Source organism: Saimiri boliviensis, chromosome 4 (genome assembly GCF_048565385.1).
Source record: "Saimiri boliviensis isolate mSaiBol1 chromosome 4, mSaiBol1.pri, whole genome shotgun sequence".
In the NCBI taxonomy this organism is placed as follows: Eukaryota; Metazoa; Chordata; class Mammalia; order Primates; family Cebidae; genus Saimiri; species Saimiri boliviensis.
The window spans coordinates 107,744,025-107,764,842 of NC_133452.1; the positions used below are offsets into that span (position 1 = coordinate 107,744,025).

Sequence of the window (20,818 nt, forward strand, 5' to 3'; positions counted from 1 at the left end):
ATGTGGTATATACATACAGTGGAATATTATTCAGCCTTAAAAAGGAAAGAAATTTCAACATATGCTACAACATAGATGAACCTTGAGGACATTATGCTAAGTCACAGAAAGATAATTATGTATGTGGCATTATGGTTGCACTTATATGGGCACTCCAAAGTAGTCAAATTCAGGCTAGTTCCAGTGGCTCATGCCTATAATCCTAGCCCTTTGGGAGGCAGAGGCTCAAGGGTCACTTGAGCCCAGGAGTTTGAGACCAACATGGGCAACAAAAAAATATTAAAAATTAAACAGGCACGGTGCCATGTGCCTCTAGGCTGAGGGAGGAGAATCACTTGAGCCTAGGAGGTCAAGGCTTCAGTGAACCATGATTGTGCCACTGCACTCCAGCCTGGGTGACAGAGTAAGATCCTGGCCAAATAAATAAATAAATAAAATGTAAATAAATAATAAATAATGTAGTCAAATTAATAGAAACTGAAAGTAGAAAGGTGTTTGCTAGGGCCTGGGGAGAAGGAAAACTGAAGACTTGTTTAATGGGTATAGAATTTCAGTTTTTCAAGATAGAAAAGTTCCAGAGATTCACAACAATGTGAATATACTTAATGCTCCTGGACTGTGCATTTAAAAATGATTAAGCTGGTATATTTTATGTTACATGCTTTTTTACAATGTAAGAGTTTCATATATTAAAAAAATTTTTAAATAGCCCTTGTAGAAACGATATCTTCAGTGCTGAATGGTAAAGCAGTCAATTCTTTCTTTTTCAGTTTAAAGTAAAATGACTTTTTAAGGAGACTATGTAGCTGTTGGCTTAAAAAAAAAAATCCAAGTGGCTAAAAAGTAGCCAATAGCGAGGAAGGAAACTTCAGCTTTGTATTTTGCTCTATAGTTTTACTAAGAACTTCTCAATAACTCTGGAGGATAGGCCTTGAAGTCAATTTTTCTATATATTTAGAAGTCCTCGAGATTTACAGAAGTAACTTTTGCAGGTGGTCACTATAGCAGAAATGAGTGAACACAGGTTGTTTTGTCCCTAGCCCAGTGCTCTTGTCTTCCCATCACTCTAGCCAAGCAAGAAAGAATCAGGCTTCCAATTTGTGTTTCTCTTTTCTTTTACCTTTTCTTTTACTGTTACCTACAAAGTACAGTAGATAGAATACTAAATCTGAACACAGTCTTAATATTACCAGAGATCATCTAAAAAAAAGACATCTAAATATTCAAAGTTATGAGATTAAACTACAATGTGATATTTATTCATATACTATATACATACACAAATATGTGAATATATATAGAATACAAAAAGTGATATTTAGCCTGAGAAGATAGTTAACTTCCATATGATGGTATAGGATTGTTTTTTAAAAAGTGTATTCAAGGTGAATTATGAAAGTATTTGCCAAATCACATAATACAAGAGCTAGAAACTATTGTTAGTGAAAGAATAATGAAGTTCATTCAGGACTAACAGTATTTTATGCAGTGGCTATTCAACTTATAGAACTGTTAGAGACAAGGGAAGATTTTGGCTAAAGTTCCCATGAATTCACATACTCACACACTCTAATGGTATTTCCAATCTTTCTTACTAAAGGAAAACACCATTTCAATTTTCTTAAAGCTTTGAGATCATTGGCAGCACTGGGTGAATGGTTGGACTTGGAACTTCCAGATTAAGTTTTATGACTACTTTTTCTGATAAGCCAAGCAAAATTGGGAAACAGGGAAAGAAGGAAACTACTTACTTGTATTCTAATCTTGGCTTCCAGAATCCAAGGCAGCATTCTTCAGCTCTCTCTCGAGATATATTTTCACCCTTGGAATTGTCTCCTTTTCCTTTATGAACTGGCTTCTATGAATAGGCCATTTTCTGAAGCCATTAATTCAGATATCATCTGCACTCAGGCGCGGTGGCTCATGCCTGTAATCCCAGCACTTTGGGAGGTCAAGGCAGGCAGATCATTTGAGGTCAGGAGTTCGAAGCCAGATACCATCTGCACGTGATGAAACTCACTACCATTTATTGAGCATTGAGTATACGACTATTTTAAGATGCTGTAGCGCTGCATTTTATACACCTTATGTTTAATCTTCAGATCCTCTCTATGAGTTAGATATTATTTAACCATTTATAGATGAAGAAATAGACTCAAAGCTATATAGCTACAAAGTAACAGAACTGAAATAGAATCAGGTTCTTTCTCCTTTCCAACACTGACCTGTTTATAATACAGCATAGCCTACTTATTTATTCAATAAATACCATTTTATTGCCTGTAATAATAGTGAACATTTATTGGATGCTAACTAAGTGTCAGGCATTGTGTCCAGTGTTTTATATGTGTTACCACACTTAGTCCTCATATTCCATTGGGCTAGGTGCTATTATTCCCATTTTCCAGGTGAGTAAACTGACTTTCCCTGAGCCTGATTCATCTAATACTAACCCTGTCAAATTAAATTCCAGGGCAACCAGCCTTCAGCTTGAACCACACGTTGATTCTCTCATCTGTGTTACTTTTTATTTTTCCTTTACGGCTTCTAAATCTGTTCTTGTTTTCTGCCTGCTATAGGACATTTAATAATTTCTCTCACTTTCTACCATTATTATGATCTCTATTCAGGCAGACTTGCAATGAAAATTCTTTTTCCTCTGCTTTTAACTCTGCCCTCCATTCTTTTAGGCTCTTGGGTAACTGTTATGCAGCTGAGTCAGAGGAAACATCTTGTTTTAACCCCACTGAACAGCAGCTCTCAGGGTACCTGCTCCCTCATACCTTGAGACATCGCAGCTTTCCCCTCTTTAGCTGGTGAAAGTCTCTGTTCCCTCCTGTCTGCCCATCACATTCTGACTTCTTTGCCATTTTTTTTTTTTTAGCCCAGCCTCTGCCTTATCTACCTCTGCAGTCTTCACAGGCTGCCCTTTCCTCCCATTTATTCAGGTGCTCTTCCAAGCTCATACCTTCCATCCTCTTTTTCACTGCTCATCATGCTGACTACACAGGAAACTGATGATACTGTTCTTCCCCCACCACCTTCAAAATCAGAGTGTATCTCAAATTGTTCCTTACCTGCTCCATTTTTTCCAGTTGTATTTGAAGGGCCCTTCTCTTCTAGTTCTACCGTTTTTTTTTTTGTTTTTTTTTTTTGAGACGGAGTTTCGCTCTTGTTACCCAAGCTGGAGTGCAATGGCGTGATCTCGGCTCACCGCAACCTCCGCCTCCTAGGCTCAGGCAATTCTCCTGCCTCAGCCTCCTGAGTAGCTGGGATTACAGGCACGTGCCACCATGCCCAGCTAATTTTTTTGTATTTTTAGTAGAGACGGGGTTTCACCATGTTGACCAGGATGGTCTCGATCTCTCGGCCTTGTGATCCACCCGCCTCAGCCTCCCAAAGTGCTGGGATTACAGGCTTGAGCCACCGCGCCCGGCCAGTTCTACCATTTTTAACCGCACTGATAGACAATGCTTGAGGAATATATTAAGCATCACACTTTAGATTTGAACCTAGGGGAGGCCTATTTAAGGTGTATGTAGTTTACTCCCTTTGTTAGAGATAAGCGTTTTCCCAGACTCTTCTTGACAACCGTTGTCTACAGTTTTCATTGAAAATTTCTTTTAACAAATGTTTGAATACTCTTATATACCTGCCATTGTTACAGAGGTATAGCAAGGAATAAGGGCTGTGGCTTAGCCCTCATGACACTTACAAGAAATGGAGGGAGACACTGACTATTTCCTTAAGAAAAAGACTACAGTTACCTGGGGTACTTGCAGTGTACAATGTGACATATTAATTGTTAACCTTTTTGTGTAATCTGTAAAGGCAAATGGATTTTTAATAATATCACTTAGTATGTTAGTGGTGGTTAGTGGTGATTAGTAGTCAGATTTTTTTTTTAAAAGGAGTTAATTTGCAACTGTTGGTTTTAACTAATTAAAGGATAGATAGTTTTAGGGAATAATATAGTAGAGACTTCTTGGTATCTTAAATATACTCTTGAAGCTGCTCAATATTTAGCAATTGTTAGCCTTGTGTTCTTCTTTTGTTTATGGTGGATTAAACACATGGATGGTTTTAGAAGATGAGGAAGTGGCTGATTTATTCAGATAGAATCTAGGAAGAAATCAAGCAAACTTTATTTTGTGACTTAATTATATGTTAAAGTAGGCTTCACATTTCTGACTAGACCAAAGCAGTGCTTCTTAGACTTTAATGTGTTAAGTAACTATGGAATCTTATTAAAATGCAGATTCTGATTTAGTAGTTCTGGGGTGAGGCCTGAGATTTTGCATTTCTTGTAAGCTTCCAGGTGATGCTTTTCTGCTGGTGCATGGACTATACTTTGAATAACAAGGGAGTGGAGTATTCCTGATTTGTTTTGCAGTCTACTCCTATGTACTGTTATGGAAAAAGAATTTTAAATGTGCTTAAATTATTAATGTAGAAATCAAATGACAGCATGTATTTTATAGAGCATTTAATTATTTTTTTATCCTAACAGGGATTTTGTATGTCTTCTAGAACCATATTATATTGATGAATAACTGCTGCTCATTTTACCTGAATCGAAAGGGCCAATCTTATTTATCACCTTTACTTTAGAAGAACATAGTGGCTCCAAGTTTCAGGTTCACAGTCATGGGGCTAGAAAATAAATGACAGAGCTAGAATTTAGGTTTTTAATTCAAGTCTTGTTCCTCTCCCTGTATCAAGCTGCCTCTGCTCCATGTGACTTGCCATCATTTAGATGATTTCCTACTGTATTTTTGTATTCCTTTCCTTTAATTCTTTTAGGGGTTTGGATGTTCTAAAAGTTTTTCAGTACTACTTTTTCTTTTGGTAGATTATAGTAGAACTTTACTAGTTTAGATTACTAGGGAAGATAGTTTGTTCTGACTGGTGGAGATCCTGAGTTACAAAAAGCTTTAAAAGAAATCAGAACAAAAAAGTTCTATTAGAGGTTTTTAAGGAAATTGCTTTAATAAGCATACTGATAATTTGTTGTAAGTATTAATTATAGTTATTTGTATATTAAATAGAAGTTACATGGATTACTTGAAAACTGTTAGATTACATTTTATTCTTTATTAAAATCTGGTTGATTTTGTCATGAAAAGGAGTTTTTAAAAATAACCTCTCTATAAATAATTTTAAAAATTAGAGTTAGTGAGAATTTTTATGCATTTTATCTTTTGAATAAATACAGAATTATAAAATGTCTTCTCAGTCTATGTCGTAAAATGTTTTTCTTTCTTCTCAGTGTAAACTCTTCTAAGTTTAATTATTCATGATAATTTTTATTTAATTTGGTTTAACTCTTCTCTTTGAAGATAGGAGGATTTAGTGGTAGATCAGTGTCAGTAATAATGAAATTTCAACAATTATTGGACTCTGAAACTGTCAGATGCTGTATACATATTATTTTATTCCTCACAACAGTCCTATTATCATCCATAAGGCCAGGGGAACTAAGTAACTTCTTGGGTTTATACAGCTGGTAAGTGAGGAGTCTGATGCTAGCAGGTCTGATTTGAGAGTCCATATTCAGCATATGGAACTCGCTAGGTTGAGAAGAAAAAATCCTGGAAGACATTGAGGGACTCGTCTCTTAAGGGGAGAGGATCAGATTATCTGTGACGCGAGACACAGTTTGTGAAGATGTAAAGTACGGAGAGAATAGGCTGTAGCAGAAGGGAATACGTGACTTTATGTTGTCCATGTGTGCTAGGAACCTTCACATACTTTGGTTCGTTTAATTATCACATTAACCCTAGGAAGTAATTATTTCCTCATTAAAAAAGAAAAAGGAATAGCGGCTGGTTCTCCAGCTATAGGTTGTGGTGCGTACCCTGTCCTTTTAGAATTTTCTTGGTCTCTGTGACATGGTTTTCTCTTCTCCTGCCTCTCTGGCTGATTTGCTGCCATTTCACCCACTCATCTTTGACTGTCCTCAGAGTCATTCCTTTTTCACTCGACATGCTCCTGGCAGTCCCTCCACAGCTCCAGAGGCTACTGAATGCTTCCACCTAGCTGACCCACAAGTAGCTCAGATGCAAGATATTTACCATTTACCTGATCAGTTTCTCCCAGATCTCCTCCTCTTCCTTTATACTCTTTTCGGGATCATGACCTCACTATCTGTGTTGCCAGGTAGCCCAGAAATCTGGGAGTACTCCTGAACTTTTCTTTGACTCTCTCCTTTCACATCCATAAGAATTGTAAAGGCTGTAGTTTCTTCCCATGAAACCTTCATACCTACCTATCTTGTTCATTGCCAGCCCAGCTCCCTGACCCATGTTTCCATGATCTCTTGCATTATAGTGGTCTCCAAGTCTGCCTGCCTGTCAGAATCACCCCAGGGAGCTCAGATCATAGTGCCCAGTCTCACCTGCAGGATTTTGATTCAGTAGGTCTGAGGTAGGACCTGGGAATCTATAATTTTAACAAGCGCATGACTTTTACATGGGCAGTCTAGCCGTAGACAAGTATGGAGAACCACCGATGCAGCTGGTTTTCCTGCCTCTTGACATAATTGCCTTCCCCTTAGTCGACACCCCAATGCCTCTACCATGATCTTTTAAAAGCCAAAATCGGCTGGGCATGGTGGCTCACAACTGTAATCTCAGCACTTTGGGAGGCCAAGGCAGATGGGTTCCTTGAGCTTAGGAGTTTGAGGCCAGCCTGGGCAACATGGCATGACCTCGTCTCTACAAAAAACACAAAAATTAGCTGGGTGTGGTGGCGTGCACCTGTAGTCCCAGCTACTTGGGTGGCTGAGGCACAAGAATCACTTAAGCCCTGGAGGTGGAGGTTGCAGTGAGCTGAGATCATGCCACTGCATTCTAGCCTGGGCAACAAAGCCAGACCCTCCCTCAAAAAAAAAAAAAAAAGCCAAAACCAATCAAATATCTCTCATTATCTACATGCTATATTTCAGCATCCCTAGTGTAGTTTGTAAGACCTCCTAAGGGATCATCCCAATCATTTCCTGCCCTCTTCATTTGTATATATCATCTCCGTCAGGTCTGCTTAGTTTCCAAATTGTTTTTTTCTTGCTTTTGGGCCATTTATACATTCAGTTCTCTCAGGGTATTCAGATACTTTCATTTGCCTATCTCTTGTCATTGTACTAAGGGAATCTTTGTAGGTCTTTCTAATTCTGCTCCCTGAAAAAAGACTTTTCTCCTTACCTGTCTACTTGGCAAATTCCTCTTCTCTGAAAGAAAATCAAATGTCTGTGTTTAAACCCCACCTTTTCCCCTTTTCTGTCCTACCACTGTACATAAGACACTCCTCTGATATACTCACCACACTGGATAACAATTGAATACTCGTCTGTCTCTTCCTCTACTAGATGAGCATTGAATGGTCAGGAACCAAATAATCTGGCCAAAATCACTTCGCTTCAGAAAGTAGTATCTGACTTCAAAGTTTGTTCTGTCTATTCCACCATGCCATGTGATCTTAAGATAAAAATTAGATTAAGAATAAAAAAAATACCTTGGTAGAAGGTATTCAAGGGAAATCCCATTTCAGATGGACCCCTCGTTTCTTATAAAGGAAAAATTTGCATAAAGTTGACTCCTTTTAGTGGACAGTTTGTGAATTTTGATAAACATACATAGTTGTGTAATCATTATGTAGCCTTTTAATAAAGAGAAAATTGTATGACTGCTGACCACATTAAACAAATCAGTCCTGCTTGGTATAAGCTTTATAAATCAGTCTCAGAATATTTTCATTACAAACCATTTTTTAACTCTTAAGGGTCTGCGAGGGGTAAGGTGTAATGTGCCTTAGTAAGTCTCATTATCAAAATAAAGGCTTTTACTCCTCAGCTCAATTTGCTATAATATTTGGCTTTAGGTTTGCTTTAATTTTGTTCAAAACTAGGATGGGAAACCCATTACCAAAGGAGCTCCTACGTACAAAAGGGAAAGATGCACTGGTTCTGAATTCAGGTGAAATTTACTTTCCTACAGCTTCTCTTGGTTCTAACTCCTCTCTCTGAAAATAGAGAATAAATCTGAGTTCTCATAAGTTCTCTTAGTATTTGATGAGGACTTCTTTCTTTTTTCCAGGCTAGATGTCTTTAGTCTGTTTCTCTAATTCTGTGTCATGGCTTTGAAGCAGTTATGATCCTGGCCCAGGTTTGTCAGATGCACACCTAATGAAGTGTAAGAATTGGCTCCTTTGAGTAACTCTTGTCATTCTTTCTATTGAGGGAACTTTTGGAAAGTCTCTCTTATTTTTCTTTCCCTTGAAAGAACAGTCTTAAAATACAGGATTTGTACCTATAATTCAGAAGGAAATTGATGGGAAATTTTCTCCTTTAGATTAAAGTGCATGATGATTGAGTAGTGCCTAGAACAGCTGCTACGTCACACGAGGCTCTTGCTTTACCTACAGTGGCAAGTCTCGACCTCTCTGAATCTTATTTTTAAGGTAAAGGGATCATTTCTAAATCTAAAATTTTATGATTCTAGTTTAGATAAAGGTTTACATGCAACATGAAAGCCTTAAAATTGTTAATTAATAGGCTTAAAATAAAAGCAAATTTATTAACACATGAAGGTATAAACATGATAATAAGGATATTAACAGTATAAAATATAAAAATAATTTGTTAAGTTGACAAGAGTCCATTTATGTTTTTGTCATTTTTGTTTCACTTCTCCACCCCACCAAAACTTTCTAAAGAGAAATTCCCAAGAATGCTACATAAAACATATTTGGTGACAGAGTTTGACTTCAGTGGTGGTAGGAGAGGTAGGGTTTTAACAGAAGTTTTTCAGTCTTTTTTCCTAATGAATCCATGGTCTGGAATTCCACTGTTCACTGTCTCGGATTAGGATGTTGACAACATAATAGAAATATATCTTTTGTCATTCTAATATATATAATCTACATTTAGATTCAATACATAGTCCAAATGAATTAGAAGATTTAATTCAGCCATAAAATGTTAATATATTTATTTAAACATTTGAGTTAATGAAAATATGGATAATTTACTTTAATATATTCAATGTTTACATCAAATACACGAAGCATTAGTGTTCATGATTTTCCTTTACTGTTTTGGTCCCCTAACATTTTTTTGGTTCAAAACTTGGGTGGACATGTTAGTAATGGTGAATTTTCATATCATTTTATTGCACTATTGTGACACAGCCCTTTTTAGTGGAAAAGGAAACATATGAAAGAAATACAGAATATTTGCATCTCAGAAGCACTAAAAGAAGTATTAATGCAAATGTAGAAGGACACATAACTTGTATAGTGTTATAGCATGTAATGACATGGAGGAATTTCATCCAAATATTATTATTATTATTATTATTATTATTATTTTTTGAGATGGAGTTTTGCTCTTGTTACCCAGGCTGGAGTGCAATGGCACGATCTCGGCTCACCGCAACCTACGCCTCCTGGGTGCAGGCAATTCTCCTGCCTCAGCCTCCTGAGTAGCTGGGATTACAGGCACACGCTACCATGCCCAGCTAATTTTTTTGTATTTTTAGTAGAGACGGAGTTTCACCATGTTGACTAGGATGGTCTCAATCTCTTGACCTCGTGATCCACCCACCTCGGCCTTCCAAAGTGCTGGGATTACAGGCTTGAGCCTGGCCCAAATATTATTAAAAGCTCGAGAATTGTTACTCTGTGAGTTTGGCGTTGACAGTTATTACAGCTTTCATGATAATCCTGGGAGGTTGGATTTTTGAAAGCTCTTTGACTCTGTGAACTAGAAGGGCTAATTTGAGAAGGATATGGTGTAAAATGTGGCCTTTTATAGTTTGAAAACGGATTTGTTAAGTGGTTGTTGAATGAATGCATGCCTTGCATTGTTGGGCAAAGTGAGGGTGTTGCTTTTTTCCCCTAGAGTAAGTAATGAAGTAAAAGGACATTGAGCTTTATAAAGCGCACACATTCACTAAATACTGGGCTGAAGAGTTGTTAACTTAAGGATAAAGTTATGCCAACATAGAGGAGGATCTGGGAAAAGCTGTAGGAAGGGTTCTTGGACACTGAGAAAACCAGGAATATCAATAACTGTACTGCTGGATTTGGCAGAAAGGATGGAGAATAGAGGAATAATGTGAAAAAATTATCTACTCTTTACTTATTCATCAAATACATTTTTAGGTACCTTGATAGGCCTTGCAATAAAAGAATGAAAGACCCAGTCCCTCTTTTCAGAGAGATTATAGTTTAAAAGAAGGTCACTGGACAGTGTGATGAGTGCTGTAATGAAATAGGAACACATGCAGGTGCTCTGGTCATGCAAAATGCCTCCCCTGACCAGTTAAAATTTTCTTGATCCAGTTTTCCTCACCATTAGTCTATTCTTCTTTCTAGTAATTATTTTTTATAAAGTTAACAATTTTCACAAGTTAAAATAAACCTAAACGATCATCTAATTTGTTATTACTCAAAAGGGGGTGGTCCATGGAATAATGGCACAGCATCAGTTAGAGCTTCCTGGAAAATACAGTCTTCTTAGAAATGGGCTGCCCAAGTCAGCCATGATGGCTCACGCCTGTACTCCTAATACTTTGGGAGGCCAAGGTGGGTGGATTGCTTGAGCTTAGGAGTTTGAGACTAATCTGGGCAACATGGCAAACCCTCGTCTTTAAAAAAGTACAAAAATTAGTAGGGTATGTTGGCGTATGCCTGTAGTACCAACTACTTGGGAGTCTGAGGTGGGAGGATGGCTTGAGCTCAGGAGGCAGAGGCTGCAGTGGATGGAGGTCATGCTACTTCACTCCAGCCTAGGTGGCAGAATGAGCCTCTGTCTCAAAAAGAAAAAAAAGGAAAAGAAATGGGCTGCATGTCAAACTCACTGTCTCAAAATCTGCATTTTTACCATCCCCAGCTCCCTCTCCCCCTCACCGCACCCAATGATTCATTTTCTCATTGAAACTGGAGAAGCACTAATCTAGTTCACCTACTTCCCATCCAATTTTATAGACGGAGGAAATGAAGATAGATTGTGCTCCTAAGGTCCTATGCACAGTGGCAGAGCTGGTGTTAGAACTCACTCAGTCGTCAACAGGTCATGATGGCTTCTTACTAGTGCCTCTTTCCTTCTCTCTTTTGGTAGTCCTTTCTTTAAAATTATCTGTTGAATGAGAGAACAATACAGTGTACCACACTATATATAAAAAAGAAAGAGCATTTTTATTTACTCATAGTTTGTGACACCAGCAACTCGGGAGGCTGAGGCAGATAGATCGCTTGAGCCCTGGAGGTAGAGGCTGCAGTGAGCTGTGTTTGCACCCTCTAGCCTGGGCAATAGAATGAGACTCCATTTCTTAAAGAAAAAAAAAAAAAAAAAAACACAGCCACCACTCTACTTACTGGTAGGGTCTTGTATGCTTTCTCCAATGCCTCTGTTATTTCCTATTTCTCTTTTACTTTTTACTCTTCTATTGGCCTCTGTTAGTGTTTTATATTGTAAGATCTTCCGCTTCTCACTAGTGTCTCTTTTCCTCTCTCCTTTGGTAGTCCTCTCTTTAAATTTCTCTGTTGAATGAGAACGATACAGCATATCACACTATACATCAAAAAGAATGAGAACTTTTATTTACTCAATTTCTGGCAGAGTTTTGAACCTATTTCTCCAATTTTTTGCTACCTGCTGCTCAGAACTTCCTTTGAAATCAATAGAAATTCTATATGTGGTAAGGGTGAGAAATAATCTGTGATGTTAGAAATTAAAATCTCCTTACAGATAAATGTATCCTCCTTTCTTTGTTTATGGAGTATGGCACTACTCAGAGTACTTTTTCTTTTTGTATAAGTCTCATGGGAAAAACAGTATCTGCCTTAAAGTTTGTGAAAAAGAATAGTAAACCACAGCAACTTCTTCTCTGTGACCCAGACAGACAGTTTGTCTAAATGTTTTATCTATAAATCCTTTTTTTCCTATAATATAAAAAAAGAAATGTGTAAGTAGATGTGTATTCCATTTTTTATGGGGGGCCTTTAGCATAGAAAGATACGATCATAGAGTGACAGTTAACATAAAAAGATACAATCTCATTAAGAAAAGTGAACAGTCACTGATAAGACCTTAGTGGCACAATGCCTTTTTAACAAAAGTCAGCCACACCATCTTTTAAGTCATTTCCTCCTTGTGAGAGGTTTACCATCTCTCCTATGGTTCAAATATATTGGTTTACTTTTAACTCTGAAATGTGTTTTATTTGCATGATATAGCCGTAATAGAAACCTCCATTTAAAACTATAAAATAAAATCAGTTTTTCTGTTTTCCTGGTTCCCATATGTGTTTTCTTTTAAGTCGTTATCTTTTTTTTTTTCGTATATCACAAGTCATCAAGCAATAGTTTATGTTTTTTAACAACTCTGATTTCACTGAAACCTTAGTCATCGTGTCACTCCCTCACTTTGGAAATTATTTGATTAAATATTGTGTTTTATATCTTGTATTTATTTTCTATTGACAGTATATAGACACAGATTAATTTTTTTAAGTAAGATATTTTAATACTTAGTTCCATAATCCAGAATCATTTTGCATATACAGCATTTAGTAAAAATGACAGTTCAAATAGGAAGTTATTATAATCAACAGTTAAATTCATTTAGGTTGGTTCTAAGAACTTGAATTTTGTTTTCCATTATTTCCATAGAACATAAAAATGTTTACATTGCCACGAATAAATTTGACATTAGATTTGCAACCTTTTAATGTTGTTTAGCTTTTAGAAATATAAAAATTAATATTAATATGTTTTTATATGTTAAAAGATGAATTTTTGTTAAAATTCATGAAAAAGAAAAATATCTTGAATATGCTGACTGTTTAAATACATTGTAGAATTGTAATGAAGTCTAACTTAATCTCTCAAAGTTGCTGTACTCTTGCCTTCAGTATCTCGAGATATTTCAGCAAATGGCTTCTATTGCCCCATACCTCTCCAGTTAAATTCTTGCCTGCTTTAGGAGTGGACACACACAACAGCCTCCAAGCTGCCCTGATAAATTTCACGTGTATAATATGAAAGACAAATATTTCCTTAAGTTATGTATTTTCTGTCCATGAAGTTTTTTATTGACTTTTCATCCCAAGATTATCACCTCTCTTTTTAGTGCACTTTATTTTTTGTTTTTGTTCTCTGTAAAACATAATGTGTGACATAGTAATGAAGCATAATTTTCAAAAGCTACTTACAGGAGTCAGTATTGTTTCTTTGGTTTTTATACCATGTATTTTTTGTTGGGACTCAAAGGACAGTGATGCATATTTGATCATTGGGAAATTAAGTTGAAACATTTTGATTCCCAAAAAGTGTATTTTATAAAACATTTATTGCCGGGTGTGGTGGCTCAAGCCTGTAATCCCAGCACTTTGGGAGGCCGAGGTGGGTGGATCACGAGGTCAAGAGATCGAGACCATCCTGGTCAACAAGGTGAAACCCCGTCTCTACTAAAAATACAAAAAAGTAGCTGGGCATGGTGGCGCGTGCCTGTAATCCCAGCTACTCAGGAGGCTGAGGCAGGAGAATTGCCTGAACCCAGGAGGCGGAGGTTGCGGTGAGCCAAGGTCGTGCCATTGCACTCCAGCCTGGGCAACAAGAGCAAAACTCCATCTCAAAAAAAAAAAAAAACAACAACAAACAACAAAAAAAACCATTTATTGATGAATGAATTTTATGGTATTTTGTTCTCTCTGTAGATAAACGTGTGGAAAATTGGCCTCTGATGCAGTCTCCGTGGCCTACACTAAGCATAAGCACTCTCTATCTCCTGTTTGTGTGGCTGGGTCCGAAATGGATGAAGGACCGAGAACCTTTTCAGATGCGTTTAGTGCTCATTATCTATAATTTTGGGATGGTTTTGCTTAACCTTTTTATCTTCAGAGAGGTATGTTTTTAAGATCACTATAATTTCCAGGATTATTGGAAATTTAAAAATGAGAATGTGTAAAACTATCATTGTAATATTGTACCCAGACACAAGTGTTGGCTACTCTAAAAGGACATTTTTCACATTTTTCACTTTTGAGTAACAAAAATATTAACATATAGGACAGCTGTTTAAATGGGAATTTTGAATAAGACAAACTATATTCTAAAATAACCCTTGTTAGCTGTGCTGACATTGAAAGTTATTTAACTTTTCTTAGCCCCGTTTTCCCCACTTAAATACCTACCATCTGTGGTTATTATCAGAGTTAAGAGAGATAATTTTTGCATAGTGTTTGGCACATATTAAGCACTCAGTAAACAGTTGCAGCTATTTATTTATAATTCTTTTTCAGTTGTTTCCAGTTTGGTAACTGATCAAAATATGCCGATTTCAAGTAAATCCTGTTACGTAATGTTCTATTTGTCGCTGGAATTAAAATGAGTTAACTGCTGTTGTTGCTAAACATTATATACTTCTCTGGGCACTAGCAAATTCTCCATGACATTTTCAAAGGACATCCTAAAGCCTAGATTGACATAGCCATTTTAAAAATTGTATAAGTATAAGGAATTTGTTTCCTAAGAGACTTATTAAAATTCTGTATGATTCCTGAGAACTGACTAGTAATGCTAGGAAAATAAACAATAACTCTTCTTAAAAAAAGAAATATTTCTTTAATTGAAAACTTAGCCTAGAGTCTCAAGTTTATAAACACTTTAATTTATTTGGATGCTCATACCTAATTTGTTAGACACAAACCACTCTGGATCAAACATAGAAACTAGTTAAGGTAGGACAACTTTAAAATCTGAGTCCTAGCAATAAAAATATCTCTTAATGTTGTGAAGTATTTAACAGGTAGAGTTGATACTCAGTCTAAAAGTTACATGTGATTTTTAATTTAGATTTTAATTATAAACAAATTAATGCACAGTAACCTCTAGTAATTACAATGCATTAAATTTTCAATGCATTTGAAGTTTTTAAAGGAAATACTCCTTTTAAAATAATTCAAAAGGTTACATTTTGTATTTAATTGTGTTTTTAATGCTGTATCTACTAAAACTTTACTACAAATATTATTACTTTTTCAGTTATTCATGGGATCATATAATGCGGGATATAGCTATATTTGCCAGAGTGTGGATTATTCTGATAATGTTCATGAAGTCAGGGTAAGTACATTAGAAATACTTTTAATCAGTAAAAGTGGTTTGATTTTATAGGCTCCAGTCTGTGAAAATGTAGAATGTACTTTTTGGGTTTTTTTAGAGACAGGTTCTTTAACATTCATTTAGAGACAGTTTCTTCTTCTGTTACCGAGACTGAAGTGCAGTGGTATGTATGATCATAGCCCACTGTAGCCTCAAACTTCTGGTCTCAAGTGATCCTCTTGCCTCAGCCTCCCAAGTAGCTGGGACTATGGGTGCGTACCACCACGCCTAGCTATTTTAATTTTTTGTAGAGACTGGGTCTCGCTATATTGCTCAGACTGGTCTTGAACTCCTATCTGCAAGGGATTCTCTTACCTCAACCTCCCAAAGTGCTGCGATTACGGTTGTGAGCCACCACACCTGGCAAAATATAGTTTAATGTGATAGTGAAATTATCCTAGATTGTTACGAGTCAATAAAGCTATGCTTTTTTTTTTAAGTACTTAATTTTGCAGCATGAGCAAATATGCATTGGATTACTAGAATGCAGTACTTGTGAAAGCAAGGAAGTTTCATGTTTCTTTTAAGATTTTTTTGCTTGTTTTTGGTCAAGTTATTTGTTAAGAAAATGAGGAAAAATAAATATTTTGTGAAATGCAGAATGTTTAGGAAATTAAGCATAAAACAATTTGTATAGGCATAAATTTAGTTTCTTATTATTTTTGCAGAAAAATAAACCACTAGTAAGATGTTACCATATTTTATTTTCCAGTCACTTACATGAGTAAAATTAACATTAATTCAAGCAAAAGAAACAACAAATTACCTTATTCTATTAAGTATTTATTGAACTCATATACTGGTTCATACTAAAAATTACATATAAAACATATGTTTTACGTTACCTATAGTGTATGGTAGTAATAAGATCTAGTAGCTTCCCTTGAGAAAAATAGTTTCCTGGCATGGGGGGTTTTTGTATTCACTGTTATGTAGCCCCCGAAGTATTACTTTTGTTATAGTCTATTTAAAGATATCTAATGCAGTTTGCAAACTAAGGAGACTTACTGTTTATTATTATTTTATGTGAATTGTGGCAAATGTAGAGGTCCAGATGGAGGCCAAATAAGACATTATCACTTTCCTTCTAAAGTTACTATGCCAAAATGGTGATAGTTACCTTATTTTAAAGAACTAGTATAATAATAAATATTAACTATAGTGTTGCTGGGAGTAGTTAACTATTTTAAGGTTATTTTCTACCAATTTGTATCATTTTTAATGATATTTTTCAAGTAAATCCAGTAAGTAATTCTTAGTTTGTAAATACTTTATTTCTTACATGCTTTCCCTTTCTTCTTTCCCCAAACTTTAAAATTACAATTTTGTTTTTCAAATGTAAAAGCCAAAACAAAAAAACTCATGACATATACCGGTGCAGGTATAAAATGCAAAGGGATCCTTCAGCTCTAAAACACCTAAGCCTGTCTGTGAATGAATCTGACAGGGTCCTAACACACAAAGGCTTATAAATAGATTTTTGTATGTACTGCCTTGTTATTTGAACTAGGATGCTAATCATAGAATATACTTGACATGAAAAATTAAGTTTTGGTTATTGTTATGGTAGAATTCTTGTAAAACATACAGAGGTCACCTCTCACTGGATCCTTAATCTCAGCATGTAATGTAATCTTTCTGCACCATCTGGTGCCTTAATTAGAGCCCAGGAAAAGAAAAGACTTATTCATGTAAGCAGGATTATATTTATGACCTGGGAAATATTTGTTCATTCCAATTTATTAAAGATTTTAATACCTAATGCAAACTGCTGCGATTGGATATTTATGTTGTTGCACATGTTGGTGTAGGGAGAGGGGAGGGGAGTGGGGAGAGAGAGTGGGCAGACAGGCAGACACTGGCAGAGACCAGTTGCTACATGAACTTACTTGCATGTTTTTCTGAGCTATAATATAGGCTAAGCATGAACAACTAAAATCACTTTACAAAGTAAACATCTCAGTTCCTCTACCAAATTGAAAAAGATAGCAATCTGAATGTGTTTCCAGCTCTGTATTTAGCAGTTTGACACTGTGTGATGTCTACCTATGTAAAAGACTGAAAATACTCTCTAAATTATTGGCACTGTATAAATAGATAGCATTTTGGACTCTCTTTCCTATTTTTTCCCTATGCAGAGATGCTTAGGTTTTTCAAACCTAATTAGCCATAAATGATTCCATGCCTTGTACTTTGTGCAATATGCAAATGTTTATTTTGGACTGACTTACAATGAGTAGAAACTCATACAACAGTGTCATTTTGGTGTTTATAACATGCTTTCCATTTTTACAGATAGCTGCTGCTCTGTGGTGGTACTTTGTATCTAAAGGAGTTGAGTATTTGGATACAGTGTTTTTTATTCTGAGAAAGAAAAACAACCAAGTTTCTTTCCTTCATGTGTATCATCACTGTACGATGTTTACCTTGTGGTGGATTGGAATTAAATGGGTTGCAGGGGGACAAGGTGAGCATTTTCAGGAATATACTACTTATGTTTAATTGTGTATATATGTTCAGTAGAAAGCACTGAGAACCTAGGTCTTTGACTTGATATACCATTTCACTTGCATTCATGGTTAATCATTTCCATGTCCATTTCATTTTTTAAAAAATCGAGGAAAGTAAAACTTTTGTGTTTTATTTGCGGCTACTTAATACTTAAATATTTGCCCCAGAGATGACCATAAACTAAGACTCAATGTAGAAAATAACATTTTGATGGGGAATGGATCTAGTAGTTCTGATCCAAAGAATACCAAGACACAGCCCCTCAAATCTGAATATTTTCATCTTAATGCATAGCTCACTCTTGCTCTAATATAGCTTGAACATCCCTAATGTAAAAATCTGAAATCCAGATGCTCCAAAATCCAAAACTTTGTCAGCATGATTATGACACCACAAGTGAAAAATTACACACCTCACCTCATGTGATGGGTCACAGTCAAAACTCAAGTGCACAACACAGTTTATTCAGTATCCCTAAGGGAAAAAAGACCCTCTTACCTCCCTTTTTCATGTACAACCTAATGTTCATGCCAAACAACCACAAACAATGTCTACATGTGTGGCTAAGTTAGTGACATCTTCACTTTCTGATGTTTCAGAGTATACAAACTTTGTTTCATGCACAAAGTTATCTTAAAATTATATAAAATTATCTTTAGGATACACATATAAGGAGTATATAAAGTTTTGGATTTAGACATGAATCCTATCCTCAAGATACCTCATTATGTCTATGCAAAATTCCAAAATTTTTGAAAAAGTCTAAAATCAGAAACACATCTGGTCCTGAGCATTTTGGATAAGGGATACTCATCCTGTATAGGTCTCGTTGGTTCTTATTTAAAGGAAATTTTATATATTCTTGTTCATGTTAAAGAGGATCTGAATTCATAGTTTGGCCAAGATCTACCTCTGATCTTTTCAGATGCCTGTAGATTAAGGATGGTTGACATTGTTGAGCTTGATGCAGATGATTCCTCTGAGGAGGATCCAGAGTATAAGTCATTATAGTATATAGTTCACCTTGCTGGTTTCCATTGTCATATTATGGTAACTATTTAGAAACCTAAGAAATAAGTACTGTTTCATTGTGGATATTGGCACATATGACGGCAATAATGGAACATTTACAAATCTACTTAAATACTTATATGTATTACAACTTTTTTCCCCTAAGAATCATAGAATTAAAAGTAACACGGGCAAGATTCTACGTTTGGGCCTATTTAAGCCCACTGGAATACCCTATTTGAAAACTTACCACTCTGAAAGTCCTTTGCATTTGAACACACATTTTTATTTATATGTTAAAGCCTGAAATCTAAACCTTAAAAAGACCTAGCATAATCTGAAGGGAAAACCTTTTCATTAGCACTACTTTATATCTTTTATTACTAATCTGTACTCAAGATTAAATAATGTGGATTCATTTATTATGTATCTCAGTGGCTTACTAATAAAATTTTCTGTACCTTGTAATTCCTTGTTGTTTCTCTGAAGCATTTTTTGGAGCACAGATGAATTCCTTTATCCATGTGATTATGTACTCATACTATGGTTTAACTGCATTTGGCCCATGGATTCAGAAATATCTTTGGTGGAAACGATACCTGACCATGTTGCAGCTGGTGAGTTAAATGCTTCCAAAGTTTCTTCTGGTAAAATACTGAAAACATTTAAATTTGATTAATTTTAAAGTGTTAAGTCATTTTAGACAATATTCTATTATGAAATTAACTTAATCCTGTAGCTATATTGCAGGTAAGGCCACTTGACTCCAGCCGACCTATTCATAGCCATATTGGTCACAAGTCTTTGCCTTTATAATATACTTAAAAGACTAGACAAAGCACTTACTCCTCTAAGGGATTCTCTAAACATTTTTGTGGAAAGGATGATTAAAGATCTAAGCACACTACAAAGTATGTGTAGATTTATGTATAACTAGAAAAATAATATGTATTTATTTCCTCAGGTGATTTTTTTTAACTTAAAATTTTATTACCTCTCTTCATCTCGTCCTTGCTTAAAAATTTTGTTTTTTATTTCATCTTTCAGTCTTTAACATATCTGATATATTCCGAATATACAGTTGAAAAGAAAGCACATAGCCGAGGAAGGAGTGGGGCAACGGAAGGGAATAAGGACAAGAGAACACCTTTTAATTCTCCAAAACACTGTCCTTAAGAGAGAAGAGACAGATAACTTTCAAATGGTGGTCTTTAGTCGAGACAGTTGAACACATAAGTAAGACTGCTTATGGCAATCTGAGTGTGTGTATTAGTGTAACTTTCAGATGCTAGGCACTAGCCTGTAATCAAACTGGAAATTCAAAGCCAACCTGGTAGCTATTTTTCAAGCTTTAGAATTTATTATAATTTGCTTTAATCATAGCATGTGCACAGTTTTAGTCAGTGGAATCACATTTAGAAACATTATTCATCTCTGCTTTAAGTTGCTAAACAGCTGGCTAACCAAACAGGAAGCACAACTTTTGGGAAATGCTGGGTGTGAGGATTCATTTGTAGCCAAAGTGGTATAGGAAGCTTCCTCCAGTTTTTGTGTAAAAGCTATTAATACAGTTTGTGTAATTCATTTATCTCAGTAAGTAGTAAAATGACCCAAGAAAATGAAGAGGTGATCAAAATCATGTGAATTAGTCCTGGTTTGTTGGAGCCTACACCTGGCTCTCCTTGAGTGATGCCATACCCAATCACACCCTTATACACACCCTTTTTGGTGATGCAGCTTCTAAAAACCATTGTGAAACCAAAAGTTCTTCAAATTTGAATATCTGCCAAGGAAAATTATAAAAGTTATTAATATGGTATAAATGTTTAGCTTACATGGCATTCATTATTTTTATACTTAAAATAATTAATGGTGATTATTTTAATCAATAATTAACATTTTAAGAACAATGCTATCCTTAAAAGAGAAACCACAATTGTCCATTTCAAACAGGATGTTGAGTTTGTATTTCCAAGCCAGAAGTCCTAACAACAGTTAGTCATGTAAGTTAATTGTATAAAAAGTTAACCCTTGTTAACATCCATAGAATTCATGATTCTCATGTCTTGCCCATTCATTTATTGATATATCAGAATTTATTTTATTTTAAGCATCTCACTTTTGGCTTTCTTCC

The 20,818-nt window shown here is 35.7% G+C and overlaps 2 protein-coding genes across 5 annotated transcripts in view; one reads left to right on the plus strand and one right to left on the minus strand.

The window, feature by feature from the left end:
• Positions 1-20,818, plus strand: part of ELOVL4 (ELOVL fatty acid elongase 4) — a 31,369-nt gene that overhangs the window by 7,762 nt on the left and 2,789 nt on the right. Inside the window, exons 2-5 of the mRNA XM_003923263.4 lie at positions 13,716-13,903; positions 15,043-15,123; positions 17,458-17,629; positions 19,174-19,301. Of these exons, the coding sequence (XP_003923312.1) occupies positions 13,716-13,903; positions 15,043-15,123; positions 17,458-17,629; positions 19,174-19,301 (569 nt within the window). The remainder of the gene's footprint in view (positions 1-13,715; positions 13,904-15,042; positions 15,124-17,457; positions 17,630-19,173; positions 19,302-20,818) is intronic.
• The window catches only part of LOC141584314 (uncharacterized), a 224,131-nt gene continuing 222,596 nt past the window's right edge, over positions 19,284-20,818 (minus strand). For all 4 annotated transcript variants that reach the window (XR_012517291.1, XR_012517293.1, XR_012517290.1 and 1 more), the window contains 2 exons: positions 20,405-20,467; positions 19,284-19,339 (listed from right to left, as the gene is read on the minus strand). The gene's annotated coding sequence lies outside the window, so the exon portion shown is untranslated. The remainder of the gene's footprint in view (positions 19,340-20,404; positions 20,468-20,818) is intronic.